Here is a 16,684-nt window from a genome sequence, read left to right as displayed (position 1 = left end):
AATCTCCTCATCCACTCCACCTCCATTGTTAGGAGGTGTTTTAGCTCCAGGCTAACAGCTTTTTGTACTGTGTATAGTGTCTGTATATATCTGATTTATAAACTGGATCAGAGCCAGCCGTAGTCATAACTGGATGGCTTGCAGCTCTTCAGCATGTATCAGATCTGCCTAAGTCACTGTCCTTAAGGTTTGTGAAGCGTCTGTACTGTGATCGGAAAGTAATAATTTACAATTTTCAGCAAAGCTGCACTGTGCAGACTGCTAAGCAACATGTCTGGTTTATGTAAGGACATTTTCTGTATTAACACTTCAAGATTTTTCCCTAAAGAGGTTGTCCTGCAATTAAGTAATTCATAGAAAAATGAGACCAAATACAGCGGCTCTCACAATGCTGCATGTGACCATGGTGTGCATTGAATAAAAGATTGCTTTACCGGTGAGTGCGGCTGTTTTCATTCTCTGCAATGGTTATGCTTGAATGGACTTATTCATGTTCAGCTGAGCACTATTGGATTATATCAGCTGCACCTTATTTATTTCTTGGTCTCTGTTCACATTATCAGGATTTTGCTTGGCGTAGTACAAACTAATAAGAATTACTTTGTGTTTGGATACAAAAAAAAAGACCTTACCTTACCCTACTTAGAAAGAATAAGAAGAATGTTTCTGTTCTTAGATATATTTATAGAAAAAAAATTTCAACACTCAATGGTTAAACCTTGAGATGGTGCGATAAACACTCCTGTGACAGACAAATATGTGAAAGGTACCACGTGTCTCCTTGACATAACAGCTATTTTACAGTGTCAGCAGTTTGCAACGTGAATTGCAGCTGACAGACACTTTAAAGGGGTAGTGCGGCGCTAAGAAATTTATTCACAAAATAACACACATTACAAAGTTATACAACTTTGTAATGTATGTTATGTATGTGAATGTACCCCGACCCCGTCAAAGACGTCATCTTTGGGAGGCCGGCCGACCCACTCCTGCCGTCCCTCATGCCGGCCCCCCTCTGCTGCGTCATAACTGTGCTTAGCCGCAATTGGCTGAGCAGAGTTATGCTCAGCCATTCGCGGCTGAGCAGCTGATGACGCGGCCGCGCACAGTTATGCTCAGCCGCGATTGGCTTAGCATAATTGTGCTCAGCCAATCGCGGCTAAGCACAGTTATGACGCAGCAGAGGGGGGCCGGCATGAGGGACAGCAGGAGCGGGTCGACACGGATCAGGTATGTATACTGCACTACACTTCCGGGTACACGTGCGGGGGTGCGGGGACATGGGAAGGGGGCCATTCACATACATAACATACATTACAAAGTTGTATAACTTTGTAATGTGTGTTATTTTGTGAATAATTTCTCAGTGCCACACTACCCCTTTAAGAGGAGAGATTAGACTATGTTCACACAAGGCAGATTATTTGTAGAATTTTTTTTTTATACTTTCCCATTCATCTGTTACGTGTATAAATCCATGTGCTTACTGTAAAAACAACCCTGTTTGGAACTGAAGCCTCCTATATACAGGCCAACGCCCGACTGCCATCAGCTGCTGGGGTGGCTGCAAATAGCCAACACAGATCTGTCTGCATGCTGGCTGTTTAACCATTTAGATGCTGCTGTCAAAGCAGCCTTTGAATAGCCGTACAGTATTATATTGATATTGATGTGCAATAGTTAAGATATGTTGTCAGTGCTGCCCACAGAGATAATGAATCAATGCAATACTGATACTTTTTATCGCTGCATGCAGAATTGTCCAAACTTATCAATTATTACAATTTGTTAGAAATGTGCCTGCACTGCTGAGCTGTTTAAAGGTGGCGGCTGCTGTGGGGACTATCTCTAGGAGACTTCACTGGACCCACAGCTATGCCAAACTGTGGCATGTGGGCCAAATCTGGCCTGTGGTGCTCTTATGTTTGATCCACTGAGGAAATCGGGTGAAGATCTACAGCTGGCCTGCCGATGCATCCCAGCTGTTCCCATCGGTTGTGTAGGGAAGCGTCCACTTCAGTGCCGTTTGTACCCATACGACCTTGTGACATGGGTGCTTCCCTCCAGAGAAAAACCTTCAGCCGTGCCCTTTGACTGCTCTTGGCGAGATGCCAGAGAAGAAGGGGGTGGTAAATAGCAAACGTGGAAGGGGCAGAGGGGTGAATAGCACTTAAAATTTTTTATATAGTGCTGCAGTTATAAGGAAAGTATTAAAGAAGCCATTCATACCTCTTCTCACACTCCCCTGGCATCGTCCTGTGCCATCTATGGGTCCTTAGCTGATTGGTGCCCCACTGCATACAAATCTAACCCGTCTCTGCAGTGACAGCCTGCTAAGCCAATCACTGAACAGCCGTGGCCTGTGATTGGGTGAGCTTAATGTTTGATGTGGCAGTGATAATCTTAGAACACCATTTTGGCATAGAAAGCAAGCGGGTGCACAAAAAATGTTTTTTCTAGCGCAAAGTTCATATTAGGAATACTGTTCTAGAACCATAGGTGAGAAGATGGAAAAGCACTGGAAATGTGAATAACCTGTGTTTAGTTGGTGTATGTAGATATGTTTTCTCATCCTCTGTACTTTTATATCTGATTTATACTTTCAGGTAGGGAAAGCCATGTCGTCAAATGAGTCGGCCGCTTATGAAATAATGCGCAGCCTGGATGTAGATTATGTATTGATAATCTTTGGTGGTGTGATCGGGTACTCCGGTGATGACATCAATAAGTTCCTCTGGATGGTTAGAATAGCGGAAGGAGAGCACCCCAAGGATATCCGGGTAAGTAAAGTCTTATATCAGACCTAAGCATTTGGACTTTGACTATTAAAGGGAAACTATTTGAAGTTGGAATCCTCCATGTTAGCGATGCAGAAGAATGCAATCTATTGTTCTCTGGAATTGATGCGTTGTCCATTAAAAAAAATGCATATTTTTATGTTATGTTTTATGTTTTTAATAGCCCATTTCCAAACTGTAGACCTTTATAAAAAAAATTTCTTTCTTTTAAATAGGAAAGTGATTATTTTACACCCCAGGGTGAATTTCGTGTTGACAAGGCCGGCTCTCCAACGTTGCTCAACTGCCTTATGTATAAAATGTCCTACTATCGGTTTGGTGAAATGCAGGTATATTTACCACTTGTTTTACCACACACAGCCTAAATCTGACCATACTTACACCTTGGGTAACTGTTTTCATATACTTTCCATACGCAGCTTCCTTCATTTCATGAAAACCTACATGTCCTAAAACAAAATCAAAAGTTTTGGTCGGTTGGGTTGGGTCCGAGTCTTGGTCTGCTGAGTGCTTCTCTCTCCGCTTTCTGTGAGTGGGCGAGTTGGTCCCATAGACTTACATAGGGAGTTTGTCACATATCGCCAAGCTGAGAGAGAATGTGGCCCTAAAGCTCATCTCCCCCAGCTCTAACTATTGCAGGGAGTCTGAACACCAGGGACCCAACCAATAAAAAAAACTTACACAGTAATATAAAACCTGTTTATTTAGGAACTTCTCAGAAAAGGTCACAATGATACAGTGACACCTATGTCCAGGCTGGTGAGTCATGGGAAATTGTTTAATATGGGGGAGGGGTGACCCCAGCCTGATGACTCGCCCTTGCTGTAATGCTCCCAGGATCCCCTCTAGGGGCTGTGGGAGATACGTTATGGAGAGAGGGATTCCACCCAAACCAAACATTGTAGCAAGGTTATTCTAGTGTGATTTCCACTGAGCCAAAGATCCTGAGTTGGAAGAACACTATGGGGAAAGGAAATAATCATTTCATATGTTGTGTATCATTTTGTCCCTTGCCAACTGGTTGGATACATTTTAGTGAAGTGACTCACTGAATATGGCAAAATGCTTAATCAAACAGGGGAATACACCTTCACTTCAAGAACTGATCAAGTTATTACACATATGGAATGTCAATTGTGCAGAAATTGTTTTTGTCAATTTGTTTTTTTGCTATAATTGTAATATTTTCCTTCAACAATCATCCAAAAACAAATGTGAGGACTAAAACTTATTTGGGGCTAAACACCTGTATAAGAAACTGTACAGATCCACAGAGCTACACTGCCATCCCATGGATAAGCTGCTCTCTTGTTTAATATGAGATTTGACAGTGGGCTGCTTTTTCTCTTTTTTGTGTTTTTCATATATTTTTTTATTCCATATTTTTGATTTTATAGTTCTGTAAACTGAAAAAAAGCCACAATGCAAATAACAAGAAGTCTGTTTACAACAGAAGGACAAAACCATAAACCTGGAAAAATGTCCACATTGCAGGGGTAATATTTGATGAGATCCTCCAACTATTGTAAAACTACACAAAGCTTTGGCTGTCCAAGCATGGTGGGAATTGTAGTTCTACAGCAGCTGGAGGGACGATATTTCTCCACCCCTGGTCTATCCCTGGTAGAGTATGGCTGGCCCTCTGAGGGGGGTTGGAATAGACCCCAATAAATAGAATATGGAGCTAGCTTTTATACCGATTTAACATCTGATTTATTTCTCCTTTCTTCCTTACTAATGTATATCTGTTCTTGGCTTGTAGTTAGACTTTCGAACCCCTCCGGGATTTGATCGTACACGTAACGCAGAAATTGGGAATAAAGACATAAAGTTCAAACACTTGGAAGAAGCTTTCACTTCAGAACACTGGCTTGTCAGAATATACAAAGTCAAACATCTAGAAAACAGAGAGGCCCTTGACCACAAACCAAGGATTACCAACATTCTTCCTAAACAGAAGTATTTATCTAAGAAGGTGAGTTGATGGCTGCTCATCATCATTGCAGTTAAAGGGGTTTTGCTTTTTTGGCTTTTGTTTATACAGTATTTGGTGTGAAAGAACAATGACACAAGTTTTTTTTTTTTTTTTTTTTTTTTTTTTTTTTTGCTTTTCACTGTTTTAAGAAATAAAAGCAATCTTCATTGGAAATATGGCCTTATTAAGCCCCTCTCCCCTTAGATGTATTTACCTTTTTTATGGTCCTACTAGGGAACTTGACAGTGTGTAATAGAGACATCCTATACAGCCCTTCCTCTGGCTTTCTAGGTTCTACATTAAGATTGTAAACCTGTTTGCAGTTACTATCCCATATAAGTACAGCAGGTTACTGAAAGCACCTCCCAACTATACCATACAGGTACATATGCCGTCGTTGGAAGTGTTAAGACAAGATACAACAGGCAACAGAAATCATGCAGGCTTAATGTTCTGTCCTTTTGAAAAATGTGATCCAAAATGTTTTTATTTCTTTATTTATTTTTGAATCTGGTTATTAACCATTTTGTACTAATGCTCAGTCACCCTTTCTATTTTAGTTTCACAATTGTAGAGGCACAGGCTGTGTTCTCATATTGCTGGTAACTTGCGGTTAGTGAAAACACTGCGTCGGCAGGCCCGCTTCTGCCATGAGGCGGAATGAGCCTTCCGCCTCAGGCGGCAGAATTTGCGGTCCGGCAGGGGGCGGCATTATGTCCCCCCTGCTGTCATTTTTGTTAAGTATCACTTAACAAAAATGACAGCGGCCGCTCACCTGTCCCGTCGCCCGCGCTCTCCACATCCTGTCTGGTCCCGCGACGTCACTCTGCAGCTGTCACGGACCTCCAGGCTGTGGTGAGTGCCCGGGGTCGGTGGGGGACGCGCTGGGGTGATCAGGTCGCGCGGGACGCGCTGGGGTGATCAGGTCGCGCGGGACCCGATCACCCCACTCACTCACCACAGCCTGGAGGTCCGTGACAGCTGCAGGGTGACATCGCGGGACCTGACGGGATGTGGAGACAGCGGAGAGCGCGGGCCGGCTGCGGTGTGGGACAGGTGAGTAGATGGCGGCGGCGGGGGGGGCGCGGGGGGTCCGGGGGGATGCCGGCTATCACTCGGGGCGGCCGCCTGAGGTTTGCCTCAGGCGGCAGAAACCCTTCAATCGGCCCTGTGCGTCGGTGATCTATTTTCTGAAGCAGTTTCCAGTAATTAAACAAGATTGGTAGATTATTGCCTCGGAACATACACACCATTCTATTAAAGATAAAAAAAAAATTATAAATCTGAAACTGTTAGGGAAAGTCAGAAACTGGTGTAAACTGCAATCACAGCTCCGCTTTCATTTTACCAGATCTCATGTAGCTCTGATTGGTTGCTGGCAGCTTGATAAATCTGGGCCAGTAACTGGGAAAGGACATTATCTTGCAGTCTTTTGTACCAAAAAGCCCCCCAAAAAAGTTAGTCTCCCCCCCCCCCCCCCTTGTATTTTATACAGAAAAAGTGTGAAGATTAGTACTTATTTCTGTAAATGTCATTGAGTGTTTAACTCACCCAGCACTTTGCGCCTCATGTTTGACAAACTTGGACCACTTCAAGGACGCATCCTGCATGGATAGGTGGGTGATCTGTGGTCAGATACCTTGTTAGGCAAACTTGTATGTATACTGCTTATTGGCTTCTTGCTGCTTTTCTTATGTATGTGTTTTTTTTTTCTCTTCTCCCCCTCATCTTTTCAGACATCAAAGAGGAAGCGTGGCTATATAAAAAACAAGCTGGCTCTGAAAAAAGGCAAGAAACCTAGCAAAAAGACCGTTTAAACCATCAAATCTCACATGAAGGAGTTGTCCTTAAGAGATAACCAGTCTTTGCCTTTAGATGAGCTCATGTTCTTCAGTGGCATGAGAGTACAGAACCATCTCTGGTCCAGAATATTGTACAAAATTTTCAGGCAATGTCTGATTACAAAATATATATTTATTGGCTTATTAAGAACAGCTGTTTTAGATTTGTAACGTGAAGCCAGACAGACAGAGCTGCTGTCTTCTAGTAACAGCAGATAATTTTTTTTTTTTCTGGATGGGACTTTTTTTTTTTTTTTTTTTTTTTTTTTGGGGTGGGAATAAAATGATTTAGAAATTGTTGACAATTTGGACTGTTTGCACCAAAGAGCCCTCTATTTCGGTTGCTACACATATGCATACTTGTCAATTTTTTTTTTTATCACAATAAAGGTAAAATACTAAACCCCTCAGCTGTATTTTCTTAAACTGTAATTCCCATTCACATATAGACGCAGGTGTATTGGTAGACAAGTCATTACCCTTTTCTCTTTTTTTTTTTTTTTTAACTGACTAGGGTGTGGGTGTCTTCTGTAATTGCTGCTGTATTTTTGTAGGGACAACTATAAGCATTTTTCAATCAATCATAAATTGTTCAAGACTATGTGATCAGCTTATATAAGTTTTAACCACGTGTCAGCTGCCTGTGATGCAGGTAGATGTGTTTGGACCGAGCCATCAAGTCAATCAATTTAAATGATATTGCTTCAACTTGAAAGGAATATGTCAATTGTATAGGTTATTGCCCCCCCCCCCCCCCCCCCCCCCGTAATGCCACACAGCCTGAACAGCAAGGCTTTACATGGACTGAAGATCAGATCGATCAGATTTTAAAATCTAAAACCCAGATGTTGAATGTTTTTTTTTCTTTTGCACAATCCTATATGCAAACAGCCAAATAAGTTTGAATGTTTACATGTTAAAAACATAATAAAAGTTGACAAGTATACAAACATGTCACCACATGAAATCTGACTTTACATGGAGGGTATCTGAGCTAGACCAGAATTTTTTTTTTAAAATGTTTTCCTCCCCATGAAATAAATGCAGTATGCAGGTTTTGTTTAATAATAGATATCAGTTTTTTTTTTTATCTTTTTTTATTTTATTTATTTTCATTTTTAAGATGACAGTTCTGTCAGTGTCATGCACTAAAATGTATATTGGGTTGAACAGTTGGGGAAATCTTAGTCTTTTGGGGGGGTTTGGCATTATGCAGACTTGAACCTTTCTTAGTTTGACAGATGTCAACATATTTTTCTTGATTTTCTTTAACTTTTTTTTTTTTTTTGCTACATTGGTTGCTGGATTACCCTGTGTTTAGGACGTATCTTTTTTTATAATACAATTAAGAGGTCAGAACTGGTGGTATCTCACAAAAAAGTATCAGCTTTTTCAGTTTTTCAAGCTTGTGATATTTTTACATACCATGAAGCTGCATCGCTAATAAGCGTTTAAATGCAGTTCTAAGGCCACTAGAAAATGCTGGCAATCTGTATGTTGGATTGAAATCTTTGGAAATTGATGATAGAAAAAAAATAAAGATTTAATTAAGGTTTTATGTGAAGTGTCATGTTTTTGTTTCTAAATAAAATATTGAAATGGCCAATTTCTAAACATGTACGCTGTCTTACGTGGCAGCCATGATGGGGAAGATTAGTCTAAATAGCTCTTTGGAATAGATTTTTTTGGTATAGCTTAAAGGAACTTATTTTGAAAATGTTAATTGAAGAATTGATGTGTGAAAAGAAATGCAGTAAAAACTTTTAATTTGAAATAAAAAGGAAAAAAACATTGTTTCCACTCTTTATTAACAACTTTAATCTAATTAGAATCTGTTTCTTTAGCTTTAAGATAAATAAATCCTTTGTATATTATAAAGGACAAGGTTGTTATTTGGGTTAGAGTGAAAATAAAGAGGGTTTGTACATAAAAACTAAGAATATAAAATTGTAGTAGTTATGAATATTTAGCAGAAACGACAAGCATGCCTTCATTAGACGTAACTGTACCTACACTGTATGCCCATTGACAGAAAAGAAAATGCACCAAGAAGGAATTGTGTAAATGTGATGATATATGTGAGTGATTATAATATGGTACGTTTACTAGGGAAAACAGTGCTACTATATATGGAGGCTCTGATATGCTCTTGGCTCACCTCTAGCCTAAAAACACAATAGGATTCAGTTGGGCATAGAGGCACATTTGCCCACAGATGTTGTAGCGTGACCTAGGTCCTCTACACTTGTAGGTTGCCAGAGCTTGCTTACCATAAACTCTTGATTGGTGATAAATCTGGCAACTAGGTAGGCAAGGAAGTGGTGCAATCCAGCAGAGACATTGTTGGAAATCTTGTGCTGTGTGTAGGAGAGCATTATCCTGCTAAAAATGCTAGGTGGAAGCTCTGCCATGAGGGAATACACGTGGCTGTAGGATATTCTGCATATATCACTGAGCTGTTAATGTCATTTCATTACTAGTGGTAACCAACTGTTATAAGGGATGGCCCCCCAGATAATCACACCAGCAGTGTGCAGGATTTAAAGGGAATGTGTCACTTTTTTTTTATTATTTTTGTTTCATTTAATTAATATCTTTAAAAATAGTTAGACTTTGATTCCTGTTTTTATATTTTGTAAAATTAACAATAATGTGCTGCCCTTGGGGCTGCCATTTGCAATAGCATCTGTGTATGTCTCCCTGCACGACACATACACAGTTGCTTTATGGCAGCCCTCAGGACATTGGAGTCAATGGACGGCTCCCGTCCCGTCTGCTACAATGTAGCTGAGAGCTGACATGCGCAGCTCACACATACAGGGAGCTGGAGAGGGAGCCAGACGCCATACTTGTGGAGCCCCCAGAGAAGGTACACAGTGCCCAGCACTATCCTCAGCAGCTAGCCGCTCTCCCCCTCCTCCTGCTCGGGCTGTGAGACTGATCTGATAATGAGCCGGCAGGACTCGGCTCCGTGCAGGAGGACGGGGGAGGGGACGCACAGAGACTACAGAGCTACATGCTGGGACAGGGGAGCTCGGTCTCAGGAGATAGTGGGATGGAGGAGGCAGAAAAGTGTCACTGACCATAGTAATAAAGAGAAAAGCTGCCAGTGTGTTAACCCCTTCCTTCCCAATGTCAGGACACTGCCTGTAGCTACTACACTGCATCTGCATATGTAATGCAAGGCTAACATGGTATAGATGGGATATATATGACCTGGCAAAGAATTTCATTTTAGCTCCCAAACAATTAGCAGCAGCTGAGGTCTAGTAAGGGGTTCTGCAACAGCTGAGGTATGAGGTTCTGCAGCAGCTGAGGTCTAGTAAGGGGTTCTGCAGCAGCTGAGGTGTATATGAGGTTCTGCAGCAGCTGAGGTCTAGAAAGGGGTTCTGCAGCAGCTGAGGTATGAGGTTCTGCAGCAGCTGAGGTCTAGTAAGGGGTTCTGCAGCAGCTGAGGTGTATATGAGGTTCTGCAGCAGCTGAGGTGTATATGAGGTTCTGCAGCAGCTGAGGTCTAGAAAGGGGTTCTGCAGCAGCTGAGGTCTAGAAAGGGGTTCTGCAGCAGCTGAGGTATGAGGTTCTGCAGCAGCTGAGGTATGTGGTTCTGCAGCAGCTGAGGTATGTGGTATGGGGTTCTGTCGCAGCTGAGATGTAGTATAGAGGTTCGACAGCAGCTGAGGTGTGTGGTATGGTCAGAGGCTACTGAGGCTTGAGCGGAGAGCTGCATGTGGCCGGAGATCCGAGGGTAGCTTTGGAGCACCAGGAGCAGCTATCAGGAGACCTGCCTGTCTGTATGAGCATGCGCGTATAATCTCCCTGTATGAGTGTGCGTGTATGATCTGTCTGTCTGAGTGTACATCAGGGAGGAGCAAATTAATGGTAGTAGTGAAGTGCTTCACTTCGTGTGGCCGTCGGCTTGTCAGCTGGCTGCATTTGAGTTCTGCTCTGCATGTCTGGGTAAGTGGGATAAAGTCCTGGGAGAAGTTTTGCAGGACTGTATCCAGATTTTCGAGTCATCTGGAGCAGAGCTGAGAGGTGTATTATGAAGTTGGCTGGGAAAACACTTCTATCAGTATCTGTACTGCTGGCAGACAACAACAAAATGGCACTGCTCCTTTCCCTTCTTTGTTCTGTGAAAAGAGGGGGGAGGTGATGTCACAGCAGTAAAGCAGAGACTGCCTCTTTTCAGCAGCTGTATTTCAGATTACTTTTTACCTGCTGAAGCTCCCCCTAGGGGCCATCAGTGGGAAATATGAAAAATTAGATCATTAATTTTTCATATTTCCTTACATGTAAAAAAAAATATAAATAACACATATAAATTAACCAAAAACAACAAATGTAATTTTAACACTTTCCAATTTTTTTTTCTTTGTGACACATTCCCTTTAAGTGCTCACCAGTAAGCCCCCCCCCCCCCCCCAATACTTGAACCTGAACATCCTTAGGTCCCAAACAGAACCTGGGCTTGTTGCTATAGACCAATGCTTCTCAAACGGTGAGGCAGGCCTCACCACTGAGGCACCCCCTAGTTGTTGAGGCCCAGCTGGGAAGCTAGTTTTCACAAAAGTAGCTATGATCTGCACAGTCTTCCAAAATCTCCATTTTAGCAACATTATTAATTTATTTCATACTTGTTTTATTATCTTGAGCCTGACAGACTGGTGAAAGCTAGTCCTAGCATTATTTTCAGCTTTTGAATGGACTTCCACCACAGATGGTGAGGCACAGCATAGTCTTTGTTAGTCTGGTGAGGCCCAGGCATTGCCTTGGTCTGTTGGGTGAGGCTCCAGTAGAAATTGTTTGATAACCACTGCTATAGACTCCATGGATCCACTTCACAACAGTACAGGTTTCTTGTTCCCCACATCATTGCAAATGAAGGATATGATAGCTGGCAGACAGTCAACAGCAGGACACACCATATTCACCACAACACCAAATTTCCTTCAGTTGCCTGGAAATGGTCTGGGGAGAGATGGGTGTGTAATTAAGGTGCCATCTGTGTCTGGATGGTGAGTAATCTGCTGACAAGCATGAGCAGCTTCTAAACAATCCTCCTAACTAGTAGTCTAAGGAGCCTATTCCACAGAGCGATAATCGGCCGATCGTGTCATTGGCTGATCATTCATTTAGGTTCAAACCTAAAATCATCGTCCGCCACCCGCGCATCGCTACGTGGAATGGCGGGCGACCGACTATTTCACAAACTTCATACTTTACTTGTCCAGGCTGCAGATCTCCCGATCCCGCACCGCAGCAGCTACGGAGCTGTCTGACAGACCGCTCAGCCAATCACTGGCCGGGACCGCCGTGGCCAGTGATTGGCTGAGCGATCTGTCAGTTCAGACGCGCTGCTGCGGCGCTGGGTTGGGAGAGGAAGACCTGCAGCCTAGACAGGTAAAGTATGAAACAAGGGCTGCAAGGATATCGGTAACGATGTCTCTGCAGCCCTCGCTAAATGATTGTCAGGCCGTGGAATAGGCCCAGTAAACGAGCGCTGATCACGCAGATCAGGGCTCGTTTACATCGTTGATTGGGCCCTGCTCGGCCCGTGGAATAGGACCCTAAGCTAGCCAGGGCCTTTTATTATGTCTAGCAGCAACCATTTCTCACCAACAGGTACACTACCCAAAAGTAGCCTTTGAAGGTTTTCTTGGGGAGTATTGATGGTTTGCAGGTAGTAGACTTATTTGTTTAAACAAATTAAGGAAAAACAAAAGTTTACTGAAATGTGAAGCTTCATTAGTTTTAATGTTTGATTCATTAATTATTAGCTAATAACATTTTCCGTACAGTTCACAAATTAACACTTTATCCTTCATATAATGAACAGATAGAGATATTTATTGATAAAGTTTACATTTGTATCTTTCAAAGAATAGTCATGTACAGCTGACTATATAGGTATGTTAAACATGATAATAAGTCTTTAACAAGAAAATATTGATCAAAATCTTTGAAAATTCATAGAACTCTGCGAGCGATGCAATCATGGGTCATACAAACTACAATCTAATGATTAAGTACAACCCCAGAAACGGATGGATGAACAGCCGGCTGTACCAGAGGCTGTAAAGTAACGTGTAGCCATAATAGGTTGGACTGTGAGGGGGACATTTACCCTTAAGCTCTTGTGCATTCTAAAGGCACTGACCTCTACTGTTAGAGGATAGAGCCATATGAACAAGCATATATACAAGGCTGTGTAATCATTTTCTCCATATGGTATACCACATAACTAGAGGAACTTCCTACAGTCCTGAACTCACATTATATAATTTAACTCCAATAACATCAAGTGATGATTACAGTGTATGACACAAAACAATCCTCCTATGTTCACCCCTTTCTCCCATTATTGATGTGCCGAAGGAAAGGAGAACACAGTAAAGCCCATCTGTGGGGAAGGAAACAGATCTGAGAAGATTCTGAATGAAAAATATTTTTTATTCCAATATGTGAAGTAATTTACCCCTGACATCCTACATTTCATACACACTCGCGTAACATCAACTTTTACATTTCTAGCAGAAAAAGGTAGTTTAGCGATTTTGTGCAAATCGTGCTATGCATGGCAATTAAAAGAAAAAAAAAAAAAACAAAGAAGGAAGAGGATATGGCCTAACATAGCCAGTCAAATTTACTGTATGTACCTGAGAAATTGGTGCAAATTTGAGTGGAGATCTATGCCAGCTCATAGCTCATGTATCTGTGTGTGGCACAAGGAAGTCAAAAGATACATCACATTTCTTAATAGCCTTGCACCTACTGATAAATTTGTATTTTTTCCTAGTAAATTTGGCATATTGTCCTCCAATGCACTTTTATAACCAGCATATGAAATGATTCCTATATCGCTATGACAAACACTAGGCCTCAGCTCATAGGATTGCAGTTCCTGTGTTAATGTATAAAATTGCATCACAGTAAAAAAAAAAAAAAACAATTAATCTCTACATTACTAAACACAATCATTTCATAACTATTCACCCCCTTTAAGTCAATTACATCATTGAGTCTGTGTAGATAGGTCTTTGCACATAAGGACAGGAGTTTTTTCCTGCTAATACATTGCTTTAATAAAGGTATATTATTTAGTATAATAATTTCATTAAAACAAGTGTATAGTTCTTTTATTTCTCTTTACCACTCACTTTCCTTTTAGTGGCAGCAGTATGGGGCGATACAGGCTCCTCTGCTGCTACCCATGTTGATGTCAGTATCTGCAGGGCTGTCTGAGCACAGTGCTATACAAAGCAGCCCCACCCCCTTAGAAGTTAAATAACTGGGGGGAGGCGCCCCATCTCCACAGCACAGCGCGGCAGCCGTTGCATAGTTTGCTGTACTAGTGGCAATCACTGATCGCTGTGCACTGCTATAATGACAGGGTACCTCTTTCCAGGTACTTTATATCATAAGAATATACAGAGCAGGGTCTGGGAACAGGATTCAAGAACTGCAAAGTTTAGACAGCCCTGCAGTTCCTAACACGAATGTTCTTGGCAGCAGTCTCCCATGTTGCCCCTTACTGCTGCCACTCAACATAAGTTGGGTGGTAAAGTACAAAGTATACATTTATTTTAATTATCTCGTATTGTTACATTACAAAGTAATCATTTCTTTTTACTAATACATTGTTAAATATACATCTCCAAATTCCCCCTTTAAGTCAGCTTCAAAATATTTTTTTGTGCAAAACTGATGCATGAAAAGTCTTTTTTTTATTATGTATTAAGAGAACCTGTTTCCAAAGCCAACATGCAAAATCTCTCCCATGAGATGAGCAGAATGCAGTGGCCGTTCTTTGTGGGGCATGAACTTTTGGTGCACCGCTTTTTGACACAGAATTAACCAGATTGGCACAGCAATTTTCTATTTCCCCCCCCCCATTGTGGAGGACACTAGCCTAAATAAGTATATCAATATAGGTTTTCTGAAATGGACAATACTCTAAACCACCTTTACTGCATACAAATGACCTCTAAACAAGGGTATGACTTATACAACCCACTGGCTGTGCCTAACTGTAAGGTACATTGGTCACTTTATAAAAGTATGTTTTCACTCATCAGGCATGTTCACACGTGGCAGAAATGTTTACAATATGTATGTATGTGTTGTATGTATACAATATATATGAGGCAGCGGAAATGTCTGCAGTAAATCTGTCACGTGTGAATATACCCAAAAATAAATGAATTCCCGTAAATGTTGCTGCACATTATACATGACAATGTCCAGGCCGAGGGACTGTGTTACCTTGGCTATCCGCTGAGAATAGCGCAGTGAATCATGTTTTCTGTCAATAAGCCAGATTTAGGAAGTAATGAGAACCTGACTCTGAAACATGTGCTGGAGCAGATGAAACCTCCATTATTCATGTCGAGCGAGAACTAGTTCACTCATCAGAAGACGCAGATTGTGTATCTGTTATGTAAACGTGGTGCAGATAAATAATGCACATACCCACTGCTAGAACAGATTACACTTGTACGTTTCCCATAACTCCTCCATATGCTACAACTGGAAGGCAACCAATGGAAACATCTGGCAGAGTGAGGGACAGGCCACTTTAGGATGCAATGTACACGCTTTCTCTTCTGGTCTCTAACTCAGTGTCAGCCGTAGGATCATCATAGCTGCAACAATCCAGCACAGACATAGAAAATAGCATATTACCTTACAGGCAGCTTATACCTCCATGACTATCTGTTGCCACTGCTTAGTGACCTGCTATAACCCACCTTGTGGTCTTAGACAGAATAACAATTAAAGAAGCCATGTCTGATTATCATTCTGGGATAAAGGATAGCTACAAAGAATTGTAATCCTTATAATACAAACTGACAGATGAATCAAGCTAGTAAGCACTTAAATGGCATAGCTATATATCGGCGGAGTACCCTGGCATACAACCAGAAAGGATACAACAAAAACTTGATGGTAAAAAGGCTTTACTTGACACTTCTGCAACAATATTGTGGAGTTATAAATTACCAATCCTGAATAGCAACATAGTAGTTTGGGTGCCATATACCCTTAGCTAGTGGGGTCAATGAGTTTGTATTACACCATGTTTTATATTCTGACATGTCCGAATATCAAAGTTCTCCAATACACAGACTTCTTTTCCTCTCATTTCCTTTAGTCTTTATGAAGTAGGAAAAGAAATGTATTTTATAACAGGGTTTGTTTTTCTTCTTATAATATCCACAGAAGATGAATACACTGTGACTATGGGATACCAAAGATCAGCAACTATTCTGTTGTTGCAAAGTGCTCAGAGATGCCAACTAGTCCCCCCCCCAAAGCTGGGGTAGACAGACAATGGGGCTCTTACCCACTGGGGTATAAACTACACATCATAACTGTGCAATTTTATCAGACAACTAAAGGCAACTTGGTACATGTATGCGCAAAAGAAATGAAAAGGTTACAAATAATAAATTATTCTATTTGAATTCTATTAGCATTATATCATACTGTACTTCCAGCAGGCCCCATACAATTACCACACCAGGGAGAGGGCACAAGGTGGGGTTGTCACAAGTGGCCTACTCCTTTACAGGTGTGTACACCATTAGTAACTGTACTCACTGCACTTACTGACAGAAGCTCCATGTGTGCCCTGTAACACTGATATCAGGCACCTATCCTCCAAGCTGTGACATTCTGGTCAGTATGCTGAATGACCGAGCAAGGAGGAGTATGTGACCATGACTCTGTGTCCTCCACTGAGCATTGTATATGAAGGACACAGAGGGAGGGGTATGGTCACATGCTCGGCCATCTTATGGACAGGATTGCCATTTAGCAAACAGAGCAGGGCAGCACAGCCTGGACGAGAGGAGGCTGATTTTAGCTCTATGAGGTACACAGGGAGCTACTGTCAGTATATACAGTGAGTACACTTATTAATACTGTACACTGAACTATTTTACTTTAAAGTGACCAACCCTTTTAAAGAGGTTGTAGAGTTCCGTTAAGCTCTATGGCCATGAGTGTGTAAAAAATACACTTAACTCCCTGGCTGCCTGCTGCACCATGTTGCTCCAGTCCCTGTTGAG

The 16,684-nt window shown here is 41.7% G+C and overlaps 1 protein-coding gene across 1 annotated transcript in view; it reads left to right on the top strand.

Moving 5' to 3' along the window:
* STT3B (STT3 oligosaccharyltransferase complex catalytic subunit B) overlaps positions 1-8,172 on the top strand; it is an 85,386-nt gene extending 77,214 nt beyond the window's left edge. Inside the window, exons 13-16 of the mRNA XM_069958635.1 lie at positions 2,607-2,780; positions 3,014-3,127; positions 4,561-4,773; positions 6,510-8,172. Of these exons, the coding sequence (XP_069814736.1) occupies positions 2,607-2,780; positions 3,014-3,127; positions 4,561-4,773; positions 6,510-6,590 (582 nt within the window). The 3' untranslated portion in view covers positions 6,591-8,172. The remainder of the gene's footprint in view (positions 1-2,606; positions 2,781-3,013; positions 3,128-4,560; positions 4,774-6,509) is intronic.
* Positions 8,173-16,684: the final 8,512 nt, after the last annotated feature.

Source organism: Dendropsophus ebraccatus, chromosome 2 (genome assembly GCF_027789765.1).
Source record: "Dendropsophus ebraccatus isolate aDenEbr1 chromosome 2, aDenEbr1.pat, whole genome shotgun sequence".
NCBI lineage: Eukaryota > Metazoa > Chordata > Amphibia > Anura > Hylidae > Dendropsophus > Dendropsophus ebraccatus.
The sequence above is the reverse complement of the archived record's forward strand: the minus strand, read 5'-3'. Positions and strand labels throughout refer to the sequence as shown.